Genomic DNA, 16,378 nt, shown 5'->3' with positions numbered 1-16,378 from the left:
TTCTCCAACATTTTAGGCCCAATTTTACGACCGGCAAATGCAACAGGGTCATGCACAGTGGCCAAAGAAAGAGGAACAAAAAGTTGCTGCTTTATTCGGCTTGGTAGAAGCTTGCATGTTCAGTCTAAAATGTCTGAGATTTAAAGTGTCAACCTTTTTTGAAAATTATAAGTAGGTTTATTTTTTGTCAGTATGTTCCAGTGTTTTGATGAATATTTCTGACAGGATAGATATTTCTCCTAACAGGAAAAGTTGTTGAAAGAAGAGTTTGAGTTAAGCCCATAAAAGACCTGAGCTTATATGAAAGAGCTATTTAAACCAGATACTGAACAGTCAAATTTGGAGCTATTTTAACATTATGCTTCAAGCAGATATGCTCACATTAATAGTGCCAAGATTGTGTCAACTTTTGGAAGTTAACTGATTTGAAATGTTGCCTCTGAAACTTTACATTTACAGTTTGTTTCACAACTGGTACTTTGTTGTCAGGGCTGATGACATGGGAAATCCGTGTTTTGTTTCAGTAGACATCCCAGAGGATCGTATTAGCTGAAATAACTTTTCCCCTTCTACTTAACACACAATTTGGGTACACTAAGTCCCCGCACAGAAAGCATAAAATGTGTGTTTAGTCCATTTTGGTCTTTAGTTAACTTAGTTCAATCAGAAATTTTGCTAGAGTTAACCTTCCTGTACTGAAGAGCGAAGACCACCCGTTTCAAGATTTGTTTCAGGCGGAGTATGCGCAAGCATTGCCGAGGGAGGAAGTTCTACAGGAACAACGATTCAGCAGGGAGATGCAGAGGATAACCCAGACTTGCAAAGCCAGCTCACCAGGCCTTGAAAGTCAGCGTCTTGTTTCTGGGAGCTTCATACGCTCAGCGCGTGCCTACCGATACTGCTCATCTGCCTTGACCTGGTGATTTATAGTACTTCACGTAAGTAAACTATCGTTATGTTACCAGCTATCGTGATCAACATCTCCAGGGCAAAGGCAAGCAGACAGTAGGTGTAAGCTTATTTCCAAGAGGAAGCGTGTTTGTAATGCCGTTCCCCTTGTGCCTGACGGAAGATATATCCGTGACCCAACACGCAAACAAAGGGATCATCAGAGTGTACCAGGCATGCCCAAGTGTTTTGTCTGAGACTCGGACGTGAATGGTACATCATTCAATAGTGCAACAGCTAGCTTTGTTAGCATTTTATATATTGTAAATTAAAGAAGCTTACTTCTCTCTTTCTCTCGCTCCTTAGTCCCCCAGCCCACAGACTAAGCAAGATTTTACCATATTGCTTTAAAAGAAAAGGGAAGGCTCAGAAGCTCTCTTATTCTTAAATCTCAAACTGATGGATAGAAAGCGGAGGAGCTAGGAAATCTGCTGAGGGTTTGGTGGCATAGGTTTGATCATATTTAAACTGCAAAACTTTTGACATTTGTAAACGTCCAGTTAAAGGCAACATTAAAGACAACAGAGCTCTTTTGCTTTTGTGGCTTTGCTTACCAGCTACAATGTCCCATATCAGAGTGGGAGGGTTGGGAGGAGAGAAGAAAATCCATCTGAAATTTAGCAGCTTAAAAAAAACCCCAAACGTTTATAATCAGCTTGAGAGCTCAGTGGATTTGTGAAATCGTTTGGGATTAACAGGCTATTGATTGCTAATAAAACAATATTTAGCTTTGTCTGATGAACAGCAATGGAAAAAGGTGTGGGCACCTTGTCAAACAAGACCCATTGAGGACGGATGATGGGTTAAGTGTGGGGGTCTGAGTGGCAGCGTGGGTGCCCGGTCTTCAAGGAGAACTTGTCAGTTGTTAGTAAGGCTGGTGAAAGGAAGGACGCCAGCGCCTGATGGCTGGGGTAGTATTGATGCAAGTTAGCTGACTAATCAGATTGAAAAAGTCCCATGGTATTTATGTCACTTTAATTTTCATCAAACAATTGGAGACGACAGCACTCTATTAAGAAGAGGTTGATCCAGAACTAAAGCTAAATAAATTAGGGTCTCAGTTTAATCAAATTATCCCTCTACTGGCCTTGGATTAACCGAGGGAGACAGCGTCGGTCTAGGCACTTTTCATTGGCTGATTTATTTATTTTTTTTTTTAAAGAAGCTAGTACAAAGAATGGGAGATTTAACACACATAGCTACTACTCATAATACCTCAAACAAGCACCTTTTAAAGAAGCGGGAATTAATATTTATCAGGAGAATTTGCAGTTTTACTGAAGGATATTTCCATTTTTACGTTAGTTTTGTTCGGTGAAATAAACTGAAAATGAGGCAAAAATCTGTCAACAGAAAAGCTAAACCGAGAGAACTTGTAACAAGCTGGCACAAAAATCGAAACGCTAGCCTAATGCTACTTGATGACTTCTTGTTTGATTCACAATAGGTAGTTTCATTTACCTGCTTTAAAAATCGTTTGATTGCACATTTACATTTTGCTCTTGTTTACTTAACATTTTTCGTGCAGCGTAAGTCATTCTTTTTCCTCCTTCCTACATTCTTTACACCTCTGGGAGAAGCCCTTGGGGTAGCTAGATCGTCTCTGAGAAAAAAATTTTCCCAAGCTGTCTGGTATCTTCTCCTGCAAAGCGTTTTCATTAGAGGTTTACAGCAAGAGATAGTAACTATCTTTTCAATACTAGTAACATGAAGAAATCCTGTGTTTATAGAACCTCTACAAAGATTTAACTGAACTGTTGCAATAAATCTTTTGAAACCTTGAACTCCTGAAATATTCCCAATCTGTGTGTTGTCAAAATCATTGTGTAAGTCTCCCCAGTTTTCTAGATATAGAAATGAAAGTAAAATAGTACATCCTTTGCTGCAAGCAACTAACTGAATTCATCCCAGTTAGCTACGAAATTTACTTTTGAAAAATGCAGTGTGATGGATACTCCCTTCCATCTTTGTTGGAAAAGTAAAAACGATTTTGCAAGAGAAGCGGTGTCAACGGATGTGATCTTACGCATGATTCCACTTTTTGATTTTTATCTCTTTCTCTGACTTCTCCTAACTTGCTTTTGTCTGCTCATGATCATCAACACTGTTCCTCATTCTACTGGGGCAGTCACAACTTAGGGAAAGTGGAGCTGAACGAAGAAATACTTGTATTTTTGTTACATCCATCAAAATGGAGAGACCGGTCTGGGCTGCGATCTAACGCACGCTAAGGTAAATCTTTTACACTGCATATGTAATAGACGTGAGAAGTATGGCTGTCTTCTGTTGGTCCCTGTTATCCTGTAATGTACAAAATTTCACACTCTTCCTCTACTTGCCTTTCAGTTCTGCTCTTAATGACATTCTTATCAAGGCCTTGGAAATCTTGGCACTAGGCACTAGATTCCTTAGATAGCTATGAAAACATGTACTAACGCTCTTTTCATTTACGATTTCTAAATTTTTCTTCGCCTATGATATTGCTATTTCGGGCTCAAACAATTTGAGCCTTTTTTTTTCTGGCACACTCCAAGTTTCCACTGTCTTTGGTCTGTTACTCCTCGTGAACACAGACCAGGGCTGGTTCTGGTGGACTTGATGTTCTCAGATGCTCAGCCCCTCACAAGAAGGGCTTTAGTTCAAAGTAACTCATCTAGGTATTTCCATCCAGTTTGCTAAATGCTTAACATCCACTGTTGTGACACAAAATATCTTGTGGATATTTAAAAAACATCATGTCCCAAACAGTTGCTTTTGAGGGTTTGTTTATAACGCACAGCCCTCCTAGTTCCACTACTTTGACCTGTTAGCCGACCTGAATGCCACCGAACGCCTGTCCTCACTTGTTTTCTTACTGAGAATGAATACAGATCATATATTTTCATGGTAAAGATGTGGTCTAAGGTAAACACTTCATTTTACTTCATATGGGGATAGGATTTCTTTTGTAGTTTATCCTTACAATCATTTACTCTAAGTCCAGGTGTTTTTTTCCCTGTAGAAACACAGACATTAACAGCCAGAAAAGTCTAAACTACTTCTGGATGCTTCCTCTGTGAACACTGGTTTACCCTTAAGATGCTTACAAGTACTTTTATCTGCATTTACCTTTTGGACATCAACAGTGAAAGTAACTGAAGATCTGTGATTTTCTAAGCCTCTAAGTATTTAATTTTTTTTTTTTTTTAACATTATCTGATTGGTGTTATCTCAGTTGGATCCCCGTGGTCTGTAGCACCTGAAATTGCTTGCTTTCTCTCTCAAGCTCAAACCTAACCCCACCTTCAGGGTGAGCCCTACACAGGGTCCCCTGGGCTTTGCCGAGATGAAAAATATCTCAGCCAGTTATCTTAGTTCAGAATTACATTAAGGGGAATATAGACATCATTTTATGAAACTTTTAAACTGACTGAGGATGGTGACTGGGCACATAAATCCAGATTAGCAATTCTCTTTTCAATATCACTCATTTTTCCTGATGATAGGAATAAAAAATATTTTTGATTACAGCTTGTTCCCTATATATATTAACTGGCACTCAAATTTTCTGATTTATGTTTCATTTAAATCTTTCCAAGCTCTTAATTACTTTAACGGAGTCTAAATTCACCCTTCAGCTGAGAGGGTAATAAAGGTGTAAGGAGGTCGCTGGCGTTAATGATGTTTTACTTGCAGTGATGCCCCTCTGCAAAATGTGAGGTTTCTATACCTCTTTCTGTTGCACCTATCACTGCTGCAGCTGCGCTTTTCATTGCTGCGTGATGCTGGGAAGGGACAGCTTGGTGAGAATCTCCTCATTGCTACATATCTTAAAGACTTAATGAAAAAGCCACTATCTGCCTTTAGACTGCTGGCTACAAAGAGCTGGCATCGTTAATTTAATAAAAAATGCAACCAACTGGGATGGGAGAACTGAGCATGAGAGAGTATTTGCGATGATATTCCATGCTTTTGGGAGTGTCACTCTTGGCACTTACATGTAGCAGGCTGGGCTTAGTATCCAAGGAGCGTAGTGTAAAACTTCAGGTGGTTTGGACTTTCTAGACAGAAAATGCTTTTGCGAAATTGTCTTCGGTCTTGAGTTCATAGTTCTGTGCGGTTGTCTGTCCTGTTGGAGACCTTGAGTGGTTAAAATTGAAAAAATACAACTCTGACTACACAACTGACTAAGAAGAAATTTGGTTTCCTAATATTAATTTTTAAACATTTTCTCTCTCTTTTTTCTAATACATTTTACACAGGGTAAAGTCATAGCCATTTAATCATTGTCTGCTCAAAAATGTTTCGTTTCCTACACAATTTCTATTAACATACTTTCTTTGCTTTTGAATAATGACAAGCGCTGTGGTTACAAAAGAGTGACGCAGGTAGAGAATAAAGTTACACGTGCTTGGAAATCCAGATGAAACAAAGCCCAGAAGCGCTATTGGTGATACCGTATTTTGTGTGCGAACACTGTCTAACAGCCTCCCCAGTGTCGTGCTTCCAGATCTGGGAAAAAGTTTGAAATGCAGTAAAAAACCTGTAAATATTTGAAGTTTCTTCCCCTTGGCCCGGATTATGAAATAGTAATCCATTACATTGTAAATCTTCCTGTACCATGCAAATCCCTTTACAAGGATTAGGAGATTGCAACAAAGATGATCATATTTCAAGAGGTACCGGTGTAAGTTATACACTTCTGCTGCAGGATTTCGCACAGCCTTCATCCAACATGTTATATCCACTGACCCAAAGGAACAGGTGCTTTACATTTATTGAGAATCTTAATTCAAGCAATAACGAAAAAGAAGATTTGGTTACAAGGCTGTGTGGCACATTCAGTCTGTTGCTCTCCGAGTGGACTCAACAATAGCCGAGGGTGTGCAATGGAGCAAAGACTATGCAATCAGTGACCCCTTGCCCCTTCGGTGGGGGAGAATTTCAGTAAAACACAAAGAAGCTGCTGTTTCTGCTTTTGCTGCTATCAGCCCGGGCACTACTTACAGAGCAGTGGCTGTTAAATCTATTTCTGCGATTAGCTGCTTGAGCAAGAGTAGAGGAAAAGTGTGTTTTATCACTCTGTGTCACTTCTGTTTCTTTCATTAGATCAGAGCCTGCTTTGGGAGAATAAGGTAGAAGCATCTGGCTTGCCTACATTTCTTCTGTACATTAAGGGTATGTAGTATTTTTATGCCAGCATTTTGCACTAATTCTAATTCAATGAGTAGTACTGAGTTGCTATGTAAGGAAAAAAAAATCCAAGAGAAGCATTGGTTTACACCACTAAGTAGCGTTTGCAGAATCGGTGTTATCTTGTCATACCTATAGAAGTAATTCTGAATGGCTATAAAATTTAAAAACAAAACAAAAAAATGGAATTTGTGAAGGCGTCTGATTCAGTAGCTCTTAGATCCTTTTTCAAACCTGTCGTTCTGGTCTTATCTAAAACCAGTTTCTGTATTTAGATTTTTCACATCTCTCTGGATTTGCCTATAGCTAGGCAAGCCTAATTTGTATAATTAGTACCATACTTAGAAGCCTTCTTTGATAGCTTTGAGAGATAGGAGAGTAACTGAAAGGGAAAATTAAGCTACATGGGACAAATTTACAAGCATAGATTAGAAATCAGAGATCGTAATCCCGACAAAGTAAATGCAGACTCTCAGGTTTCCTTCTTGAATTCTACGTTTCTCCCCCCCCTTTTGTTTTCTTACTGATCAATTCAAATCTCTGTACTTTTATATTCAGCAAAGACCACTGAATTTGCACTCTAAGAATGACACTAAAATTTTACCCTTGGTTCCATCTCTCTAGAAACGACCAAAAAACTGCAATCATGATGATTAATGCTGGTGTTCCCTCTGTTGAGCAACAATTAACTACCATGTACTAACCAGCAGTTGGTACCTCCACTTACGCTGAGCGCTACACGTCAAGATTGAGCGCTGTTGCAGATTAAGCCTTTGTAAAATAAATATAATGTATAATAGCTTCTTATGAAAAACTAGATTGGAGACGAAAAGGGAGGAGACTATTGCCATGTCTGCCCTGGCAAGTAGCGTGGTACAACAAGTGTTGGTGCTGAAAAGCCAGCACCTGGATGCTTCAAGGTTTGGGCTAGCTGTAGTTTGGTCCCGTGACCTGGAGTCCTGGAGCAGTCTGGTAGTCTCCTTTGAAAAAGGAGTTTATCTGATGTGGTGTGAGACCCCGCTGCGATGTGGACAAACGCATGGGAAGTGGGGGAGTCTGGCAAATCAGCTCGTAAAGGACGCGTTGGATCTCCTGAACCGAAGTGCCAAGGCAGAGGCACCCTAACTTTGCCAACTGACTGGGTGAAGAAAAAAGGGATTATTTTTAGCTTGCTCACAGATATCTGATTTGATCAAAAAGTACAAGATGTTATTTAAAAAATTACTATAACCCTTTGCAAGTCTGGATCATTTATTAATTTGACATACATAAATCCATACACGATGCCTAAGGAGGTGCAGTTGTCTAACAGCAGTGATGAGCTTTGGGAGATTTCTTAAGTATTTCATATCAGGAAACAGGCTATACCCTTGTTCAGTTATAAGACACCGTACAAATACCATATGTAGCCATCTGATTCAGAGCAGTGCTAATAGGATGCACAGCGTACCTCTGTTCCTGCAATTACTAGTCATATAAGGCAGTCAGGTTCAAAGAGAAACAGTAATTTCATTATCTTTGGAAATATTTGTAGTAGCATGGGTGTGAATTGATACACTTTGAGGGTACAAATTGGAAAAATTCTTGCTTCCACATTTCTTCCATCACGTGCTGCTTAGCAGCACCACGTGCACCAGCAGAAAGGCGCTGTTTGGTTCTGAAGAGATGTACGTTTCTGTCAGGCACAAAATGATGTGAGAAAACGAAGGAGATATGGTAGCCTGCCTAGAATGTCCAATACCATCTTTTTCAGATGATGAGCCTCAAGATTTGTTTTTCTATATCTTTTTCTCTAGGTCACTTTTCTGCATTTGAGTGAGACCCTCGGTTCTAGAAGTCTGTTGCTAAACTTTGCTTAAAAGCCCATGTGCACGTGTTATTTCCTTTAACTCTCCCATCGCGGCCACGCTATCTGTAAGGAACGGAAAGCCCTCTGCCAGCCACCTGTCCAGCTCCAAGCAGAAATCATCTCTCATATTTTAGGCTGGTCGAGGGCATGACCCTTTACCCATCCCCCTGGTTCTCCCTTCTGCGAGGCTACATCCACAGCGGGGGCCGCCTCGGCAGCGGAGCTGACGGGGAAGCTGCAGCCTCGCCCTGCTGCGCGGCTCGGCCCCCACAAGATGGCGCCGCCCCTGGCCCCCCTTCACGTTTGAAAAATAACGGTTTGGGCCGCCGGGAGCGGCGGGCGCCGCCAGGGGGCGCGCTACCCCCTTGGGCCCGCCCCTCCGCCATGACGTCGGCGGGCGGGGCGGGGCGGCCGCCCGGAAGCGGCCGCACGTGGGGTGGCGGCGGGGCCATGGCTGCCCGGGCGGGGGGCGCCGCTCCCGCAGGTGGGTGCCTGGGGGCGCGCCGCCTCCTCTTCCTCCTCCTCTTCCTTTCTCTGTCTCTCCTTCTTTTCCCCCTCTGCCAGTCAGTAACGGTCCCCTGCTGTGGGCTCCACAGGGGCCGGCGGGCCGCCCGCCGAGGAGGAGATGCCTGAGCTGTCCGACGGTGAGGAGGCCTGGGAGGAGGAGGAGGAGGAGGAAGAGGAAGGTGCCGCCGCCGAGGGCCTGCGGACCCGCTGTCTCTTCTGCGACAGGTTGTCCCTGCGCTCCCCCCGGCCCGGCCGAGGGGCCTCTTGAGGCCGCGGAGCCCCTTGGAGAGGGGGGGCTGGGGTGCGAGCGCCCAAACGCCAGCGTGAGGGAGGCAGCCCCGTCAGAAAAATAGCTAATACGTGGTTTGTAACAGTGCTCTGTGGCTCGTTGATCTTACATACGGTCCCTCTAGAGCTGAAAGTCTGTTGTTTGATCTAGGCTAAACGAGGGAGAAGTAACGTGGAAAGCAGATAATTCCCCTCCCCTCGCCCTGAAGCAATATTGAAGCTTTTCTCTTGAATTTTCCCTTGAATTTTCTTTTCCCGTCGCCAGTAAATAGATGAGGATTTTTATTTTGATGCAGCAGATCTCGCTGGCTAACTCACCTCGTATATGTGTGGTTCTTAGATTTTGGGTTTAATGCTGGCTTTGCTCTCAAAGAGTTTTTGAAAGTTAACAGGGTTTGTGGTTTTGTGAAACAAATTTTTTGCATTTATTACCTTTTGTTGCAAAATGGTTTGTAAACAGGGTGAAAGCTTCTATGTCAGGTATGCGAGTAAGTAGGTGCGTGTTCATCCTTTCCTAAAGGCAAAAATGATGTGTTCTGAACACATTGCCTAGCAGGTCAGAACGGAGCATATAAAACTTGTAAGAGTGTTACAATTTCTAAGCATGTTAATACTGCATATTTAATAATTTGTTATTTATAGGTTGTTTAGTGCTGCTGAAGGTGTATTCTCCCACTGCAAAGCAGACCATCAGTTTAATGTTTGTGATGTAATCAACAAACACGGTAAGTTTTCTTTTTCACAACTTGTCATTTCCTGCTGCATATCAGCATCTTGTTTAAAATAAATCACAAAGATTAGCTTATTTCTAACTGATTTCCTGGTTGCAGCTGAAGATTCCAAGACCGAACAAGATAAGCGATTGTAGAAAAATGCTTATATGTTATCTTTATGCTGGCTGTTTCCTGTATGCTTTACCTACTGGCAAAGCTTTTGGCTTGTAACAAAAGTAAGATTGATCTCTGCTGCCTTGTGCTGAGTCCCTGCTGCCTGCTTGATCGACCTGAGCCAGCCCACTGCATCCTGGAGTAAGAGCTATTTACCTGATCTGCTGGGAACTCTTCCCTGACTAGTGATACTGTTGTTGAGCTCAGTAGCTTAGTAGAGATCAAAGTGGATGTATCCGCTAAGAGGTTAAGTAACTGGGCTGCACTGCTGGTGTCTTTTAAGTGGCTGTTTGCAGTCTTGGCTTATGTTCCCTCGGGTGATCGCAGGAAGGCATACCCTCCGATGTCTCTTTTATTCTTTCCAAGTGAAGTTTAAGGCTGGCTTTCACTTGAAGCTGTCATGTGTTTAGGCCTGTGGTGGTGTTTTAGCATGTGTGTTTAGGCCAAGGTGGTGACTGAAGGGAGGTAGATATAGGAGGTTGTATGTGAAGGGGGGGTGTTGGAAGAGTTAGGTAAGTGCTGAACTACTGAGCCTGAAATCCATATCTCACTGCATATAGAGGAAAACCGGAAAGTAAGGGAAGCGGAACAATGTTGGAGAAACACTGTTTTAAGAGTGTGCACTAAAAAGGAGAAAGAGATAAGCGGATGGGAACCACACGAAGTGTTTAGAAATCTGCGTGTAAAATTCTAAGATGTGGTCTGTTTTCTGTGTAAAATCCAAAGGAAAGTATTTTGAGTTTATGCAGTGTACTCACTGTTCTTGAGGAGAGTACCTAGTTGCATTTAAACTACTGTTATTTCTGAGCAAGGTGGTAGCTGTAAATCAATATTGGTGTATATCCTTGATGAGTAGGATCAATTTATATTTTATTAAGGTGAAAGCTAAAATTATGAACAAAGGAGCATAACAGCCTAAAATATCACCGAGGTAACTAGTAGGAGATAAATGTGGCTGTCCTGATGTCGTTACTTTCCAAATGAGTGAAATCCCTGTTCATAAGCCACGTTTGCGTGTGTTCTGTTCTTAATTTCCAGCAAATATATTTGTCCTGAGGGTAAGAATTTCCTTCTTTGGTCCTAAAGAGAAGTAAAATATAGATGGTAAACTTAAGATAGGAAGGCTGCCCTAGATAATGATGTACACCCCAAGGGGAAGCTGGCCAATTGAACAAGTAATTAGTATTCATATAATTGTAAAATGTACGTGGGTTTTCTGTAATGCAAGTTCTCCTTTTTTCCTTCTTTCTTTCTTCTCAGGACTAGATTTTTATGGATACGTTAAACTAATAAACTTTGTTAGATTAAAGGTAAGCGTACCACATATTACTTCCATAATCTATGTCTGGAGAATGGGAAATCAAGATGCTGTGTTTTCAATTTGCCTTTTTTTTAATAACTGTAGGAAATTTTGTGTTATATTTCTAGAAATAAGAAATTACAGGAATTAAAATAGCTATTCATGGGTTTATTTAGATGTGAAGTTGTTTTTATTTTAAATATGTTTAATTAATGGGAGTTTCTAGAAGAGGATGTTCAGAATTGTAAAAAGCCTACGCTGTGTAGTATCATGGGGTTTTGTTAATTCATCTTGGCCTTTGACTCTGCTGTCTTGCTCCAGAAATGGATTCACTTCTTGATAACTTAAGTTTCTCAGTCCTCGCACGCGTATTGGTGTAAAAGAGTCTTTCCTGGGGATGTGAGCTGGCCGGACACCTAGTGCACTGTTAGTAAGGACAACACCTGATCCCTTGGGTCACAGAACCCAAAATTAGTCTCTGCTAAAATGATACCAGAATCAGGAAAGCTGATGGGAACCTACAGTTTTAAGTTAGGCCTGGGTATATTTTGTGTATTCTGTGACTTACAAGTATGTTCTTTGGTTTTGATTTAGATGTAATACTATCTTACGTAATTAAGCTTTTTTTACTTAAGTCTTCAAATCTTAAATCCTCAAATAGTTATTTAAGGCATAACTAGCTATATGGAGTAAAAACAGAAACGGAAAAACTGAAGTCCTAAATCTGACCTCTCCTTTCCTGACAAAGTATTAGCTGGCTCGATACAAACAGGAGAGAATATAGCATTTCTGAAACATGCCCCTACAGCTCTGTTCGTGTAAAAACACTTGGTACAATTATATCTTGGTTTTATTGATAAGCCCTGTTGTAAGCTATGGGCCTGACGCAGTCAAACACCTGAGTAAACTTGGTTCCCGATAGCAGTGTAATCCTACAAGTATCCTTTGACGTCTATCAAACTGCCATGCTTTATTGCTTGTACTGAATTCCTCGATCCTGTAGCTTCTTGGGCTTTGCGACCCAGAGTAGCTCATAGGTGTAGTTTTATGCTATTCTCTGGTCACCATGGTTGTAATGTCGGTGTGCTGAGGTGAGTACTTGTTGTCAGAGCCAGGGTGGAAGCCAGAAGTTCATGTCTTTGCTGTTCTTGCTAGTTATGCTTTAACATAGTATCTTTCTCAGCTTTCGCTACAAAGCTACTTTAATAATACCCTATTTATTTTAATGGGTGGAAAAACAGACCTTTGCCGTATTTTCTTGAATGAAATTGAAGGGCTGATGTTTTCAAAGAAACTTAGCTTACGTGCTCTTCTTCTCTCTAGAAACCAACAGCAGCGTATTTGTGTTCACTCAGCAGCCCACTGCCTTGGGAAGGAGAGGAATATTTGAAACCAGAGCTAGAAGATGATCTCCTGCTTCAGTTTGGTAAATAAATATGCTTCGGTATGAGTATACTGCGTTGTGGGGTAAATGTGGTATTGGTATGGTTCCTGTCATACAAAGCATCATCGCTGTTATCCAGTTGACTTAGGTATATGAGAAAGTCCATGTAATAGCTGAAGTCATGACATTAAGTTGCGTTCTGAAATTTTTACCACACGATACATGTTGGTTTTTAATGGCTGAGATTTCCATAGTCCTGTTTTATTATCTGCATTCACTTATTGTAGATATGATGTTCATAGCGGAGATGCTGTATGTAGTAATTAAGCAGGTCAAGGAGGCACTCCATCTGAGCTTCACTGGAAGATTTATGAAGCTTTTAAAGCTTCTAAATGCGGGTATTTAAGATCAGATGCATTCATTCAAAAACATATGCTATAAGTAAGGAGCAAGTAATTTGCTTTGTTGAAAATATCTTCATCTTTTATACGGGTTCCGTTTTGGACCAACCCAGTGTAAGGAACTGCAGGTGCATAGAAGAGTTCTGCTTCTTTAGTGGTTCTAGTGATCAGTACAAGCAGCCTTAGTTTCTCTCTCATGACAGTTCATCAGATGGTCTCGAGAGAATTCAGTTTGACTTTTGAACTTATTTTTGCTGCCCACGATCCTCCTACTCTCTTCCTATTTTGCACTTGATTGTACAGCTTTCTTTTACCTAAACCATAAAGTACTTAGGGCTTCTGGGTTTTTTCTTCTCCGTACAGTCTGGAATGCAGTTTTGCCCTTTTCTAAGCGAGCCTTGCTGCGTGATACCGGAGATCATGCGTGGTAGAGGACATTGGTTGGTTACTTCAGGGATTTCACGTTTCACTGTATCAGCTCCTGCCTAATGTGTGCTCTGTGCCCAAGCTGTAGACTTTTGAGGTGCTGTTGCAGTTGCTAAAGGGTTATGGGGATGATCTGAACCTCTGAAATCTTATTTTTGGTATCTGTGCTTTGTTTTGGTCCCATGGGCCAAATAGTCAGTCTTCCATGATTAAAAGGAATAGATACAGGTGCTTTTTAATGAAGTCTTTTGCCCAATAAGCTGGCAATAACTTCTTACTATATCCAAAAACACAGTAGCACCATTTTTTTTATCCACTGGCATCTGTTGAAATCACCAGCTGAATTTAGCAAGAGGTGAATGGGGACCTCGTGCTGAGTCTGAGTTTTGGTAGTTAGAAAGCGATGTTTTGTCTAGATTCATTCTGCTTATGCTCTTTTGAGTTGTGTGTTTATAAGCTTTATAAAAGCCCAAGGAATTGGTTTGAAAATTAAGAGTTACTGTCTAATTATTAAGAAATCTTCAATTTCTATACTTTCTTACCTTTTACCATTACCATGGCCCTTTCAGCCTCAGAATAATGTAACTGGAAAAATAGAGGATATGACTGTAATTAACTTAATTACAGTTTAAACTTAATGTCTCTTTTATCAATAATCAAACACTGGTATTTAAAGAAGCCTGAGTTCTGGATTTATTTGCTTTGTTAGCTTAGAGCTTGCTTCTAGTCTACTTGCTTTTACTGAATAGTATTGTGTCCTGTGGTTAGTCCTATCAAACTCGGCGATGCTTCTTGTAAAACAGGCTACTTTTACAAATCATCCAAAGACAGAAATAGTAACACTGAAAGCATCATATGTTTATGAGCTGCTGTGAAGCAACATGTGACTGGTATGTGTTTTTTTTTTTTTTTTTCCTCCCCATTTCATCAGATATAGAAGATCTTTGTGAACCTGCAAACGTTTTGCCTTCTAATGGTTTAAATGATACTATGGTGCTCCTTGAACAATTAAAACATGCAGAACACAGAGCAAGACTCGCAGAAGCAGCCTTGGCTAGAGCACAAGATGATCTTCAAAAAATGAAGTAAGTGTTTGAACTGAAGTTTTGTTTTCTATTTGATGTGTTTTAGGTGAGATGAGATGTTCATTTTTAGAGACCAATTGAAATTCAAAGAAGTGGTAGAATGTAACTACAGAATAAAACTCATAACTTGCGTTGGGACTGTACATTTAACTTTTATCTTGTAGGTGATTAGTAAGTGTCTTGTAGATGATTAGTAAAAACTGCACAAAACCTGCACAAATTGAAAGAGCCAAGTGTGCTTAGGAAAGCTAAATAAGCATATGGCCCAGAAACATGTATTTTGCTTCAGACCGCTCTTTGTTTTTCAGACACTTATCTGTTAGTCCTTTAGATATTAATTTAAACATTGAAGATGTACACAATGGAGAAGAGGGAGGTATTGACAAATTAAATGTGGGACTCTCAACATTTTCAGAGACGGCTCCAAACAATGACTGTTAGTAGTAGAATCCAGTTATAGTTTGGAGAAACCCTCAATGAAATTAATAAACCAACTTTTCAGCTACTTCTATTTTCAGTCTCAGGCCTGGCTTCTGCTAGTAAGAATATTTAGTGCGTCGCAATCAGGACATCCCCATAGCTGTACATGCTACTTCTAAATCTCGAGGTCTTCAAAATATGGATTGATGATGCTCATGGGTAAAATGGGAATATAAACTTCTTTTTGGGTCACATAGGATTAAATCCCGTACAAACGTGTCATTTCAAGATCATACTGGGCATTGAAGAACTGAAATTGTATTTAAGAGACTTGGAAAAATAATTCATGTTCTTCTGTGGAAAAGTAAAGCGGCAAAACCCTTGTTTTGTAAAATACATTTGAGGCTTCGGTGTATGTTTTGAGAGTATGCACTTGATGTTATTAGTAACTAAGTATACCAAAATAAATTCATGTATTCAAATCCTATCAGCTGTGCACAATTATACATGTCAAAAATGAACAGTTTTGTCTTCAGCTGGGTTTAAGTTTTACAAATCAGAAATGTTTTTCCAAGTTTGCTAGACTGAGTAGACTTGTAGAATTATGAGAATTGAAAGGGGTGCAAAGCAAAGACGGGTAGCTGGAGTCCTAGTGACCTTTTGTTTGCCCCCCACAAATGGTAACAGTTCTATAAATCAGGTCACCTCTAGCATTTGATGTAATTTAGAGATTTAAGAGCTTGGCTTGTATATCCTGAAGTTTTTAATCTGTCTCTTGCTTAGACATGATGACTTTTGTTTTCAGTTATTTTCTTTTTTTCTTGATTAAAAAGATGGGAGGGCAGCCCTGTCTCTAGAGTTTGGTACTTGTGTTGCACGCGTAGGCTGGAGGAAGTATTGGCTGAATCTGTTTTAAATAATTTTAAATTTAAAATCGGGTTTAAATCTTATAAAATGCTAATTATACTTAATTATATGTCATAGAATCTATTTTTTGTAAGTTTTGACTTTATAATTTTGATATTTATCTAAAAGTAAGGAAAACACAAACTGCTATGGTAAAGAGCAATATTAAAAATAAGACCCAGACCTTACCTCTGTGTCAGCAAGTATAGGAAGTTTCTGATATTGCCAAGTTTTTAATATGAATTCCCTTACCACCTTCGCTTCCCCATTCAAACTAGTTAAGTAGAGAAGTATTTGACATGTCTGGACTGAAACAGTATGCTTGGTTTTGTTGTTTTATAAGGATGGTACTGGTAATGAGATGTTACCTACAGTTTCTATACATTAAGTTCCTATTTAAGAAAGTATGACTGCTGTTGAAGGTAAGCTTGGCTGCTTTGGAGTGGTCTAGGATGCAAGTTTTGTTGATGTTGGACTGTAGACCTTGGAGGAATACGTTTGCTTTTTCACTTCATTGTGTGTATAGTATGAGCTGTTTGCTTGTCAACTTTTAATTGTGTTTTTACGATGAAGCCCTTGATTTGTGTAGTTTGTCATCAAAACTGCTTTGAGAAATGGGAAGAGAACATGTGTATTAGGAATGTAAGGCCATGGAGGAGGAAAATTAAGTAGCAGCACGTAAATAAAAATGAAACTAAAATAAGTTTAATTTTAAGCTCGTACTTGTTTCCACCCAAATGCTTCAGTTTTGAAGTACTTTCTTCAACCTTCCACTAGTTATGGAGCGATGTAGGATTTATAGTTC

The 16,378-nt window shown here is 40.2% G+C and overlaps 1 protein-coding gene across 2 annotated transcripts in view; it reads left to right on the top strand.

The window, feature by feature from the left end:
• Nucleotides 1-3,047: 3,047 nt before the first annotated feature.
• PRMT3 (protein arginine methyltransferase 3) overlaps nucleotides 3,048-16,378 on the top strand; it is a 71,304-nt gene continuing 57,973 nt past the window's right edge. The window contains exons 1-8 of one of the 2 annotated variants that reach the window (XM_082318587.1): nucleotides 3,048-3,180; nucleotides 6,037-6,105; nucleotides 7,917-8,453; nucleotides 8,566-8,701; nucleotides 9,407-9,489; nucleotides 10,912-10,961; nucleotides 12,275-12,377; nucleotides 14,094-14,247. In XM_082318587.1, coding sequence (XP_082174713.1) covers nucleotides 8,117-8,453; nucleotides 8,566-8,701; nucleotides 9,407-9,489; nucleotides 10,912-10,961; nucleotides 12,275-12,377; nucleotides 14,094-14,247 — 863 coding nt within the window. In that variant the 5' untranslated portion in view covers nucleotides 3,048-3,180; nucleotides 6,037-6,105; nucleotides 7,917-8,116. Of the gene's footprint in view, nucleotides 3,181-6,036; nucleotides 6,106-7,678; nucleotides 8,454-8,565; nucleotides 8,702-9,406; nucleotides 9,490-10,911; nucleotides 10,962-12,274; nucleotides 12,378-14,093; nucleotides 14,248-16,378 lie in introns of those variants that run through there. The other variant, XM_082318588.1, reaches the window with a different exon arrangement.

This window comes from Platalea leucorodia, assembly GCF_965183815.1.
Source record: "Platalea leucorodia genome assembly, chromosome: 7".
NCBI lineage: Eukaryota > Metazoa > Chordata > Aves > Pelecaniformes > Threskiornithidae > Platalea > Platalea leucorodia.
This window is presented reverse-complemented; position numbering and strand designations above follow the sequence as displayed.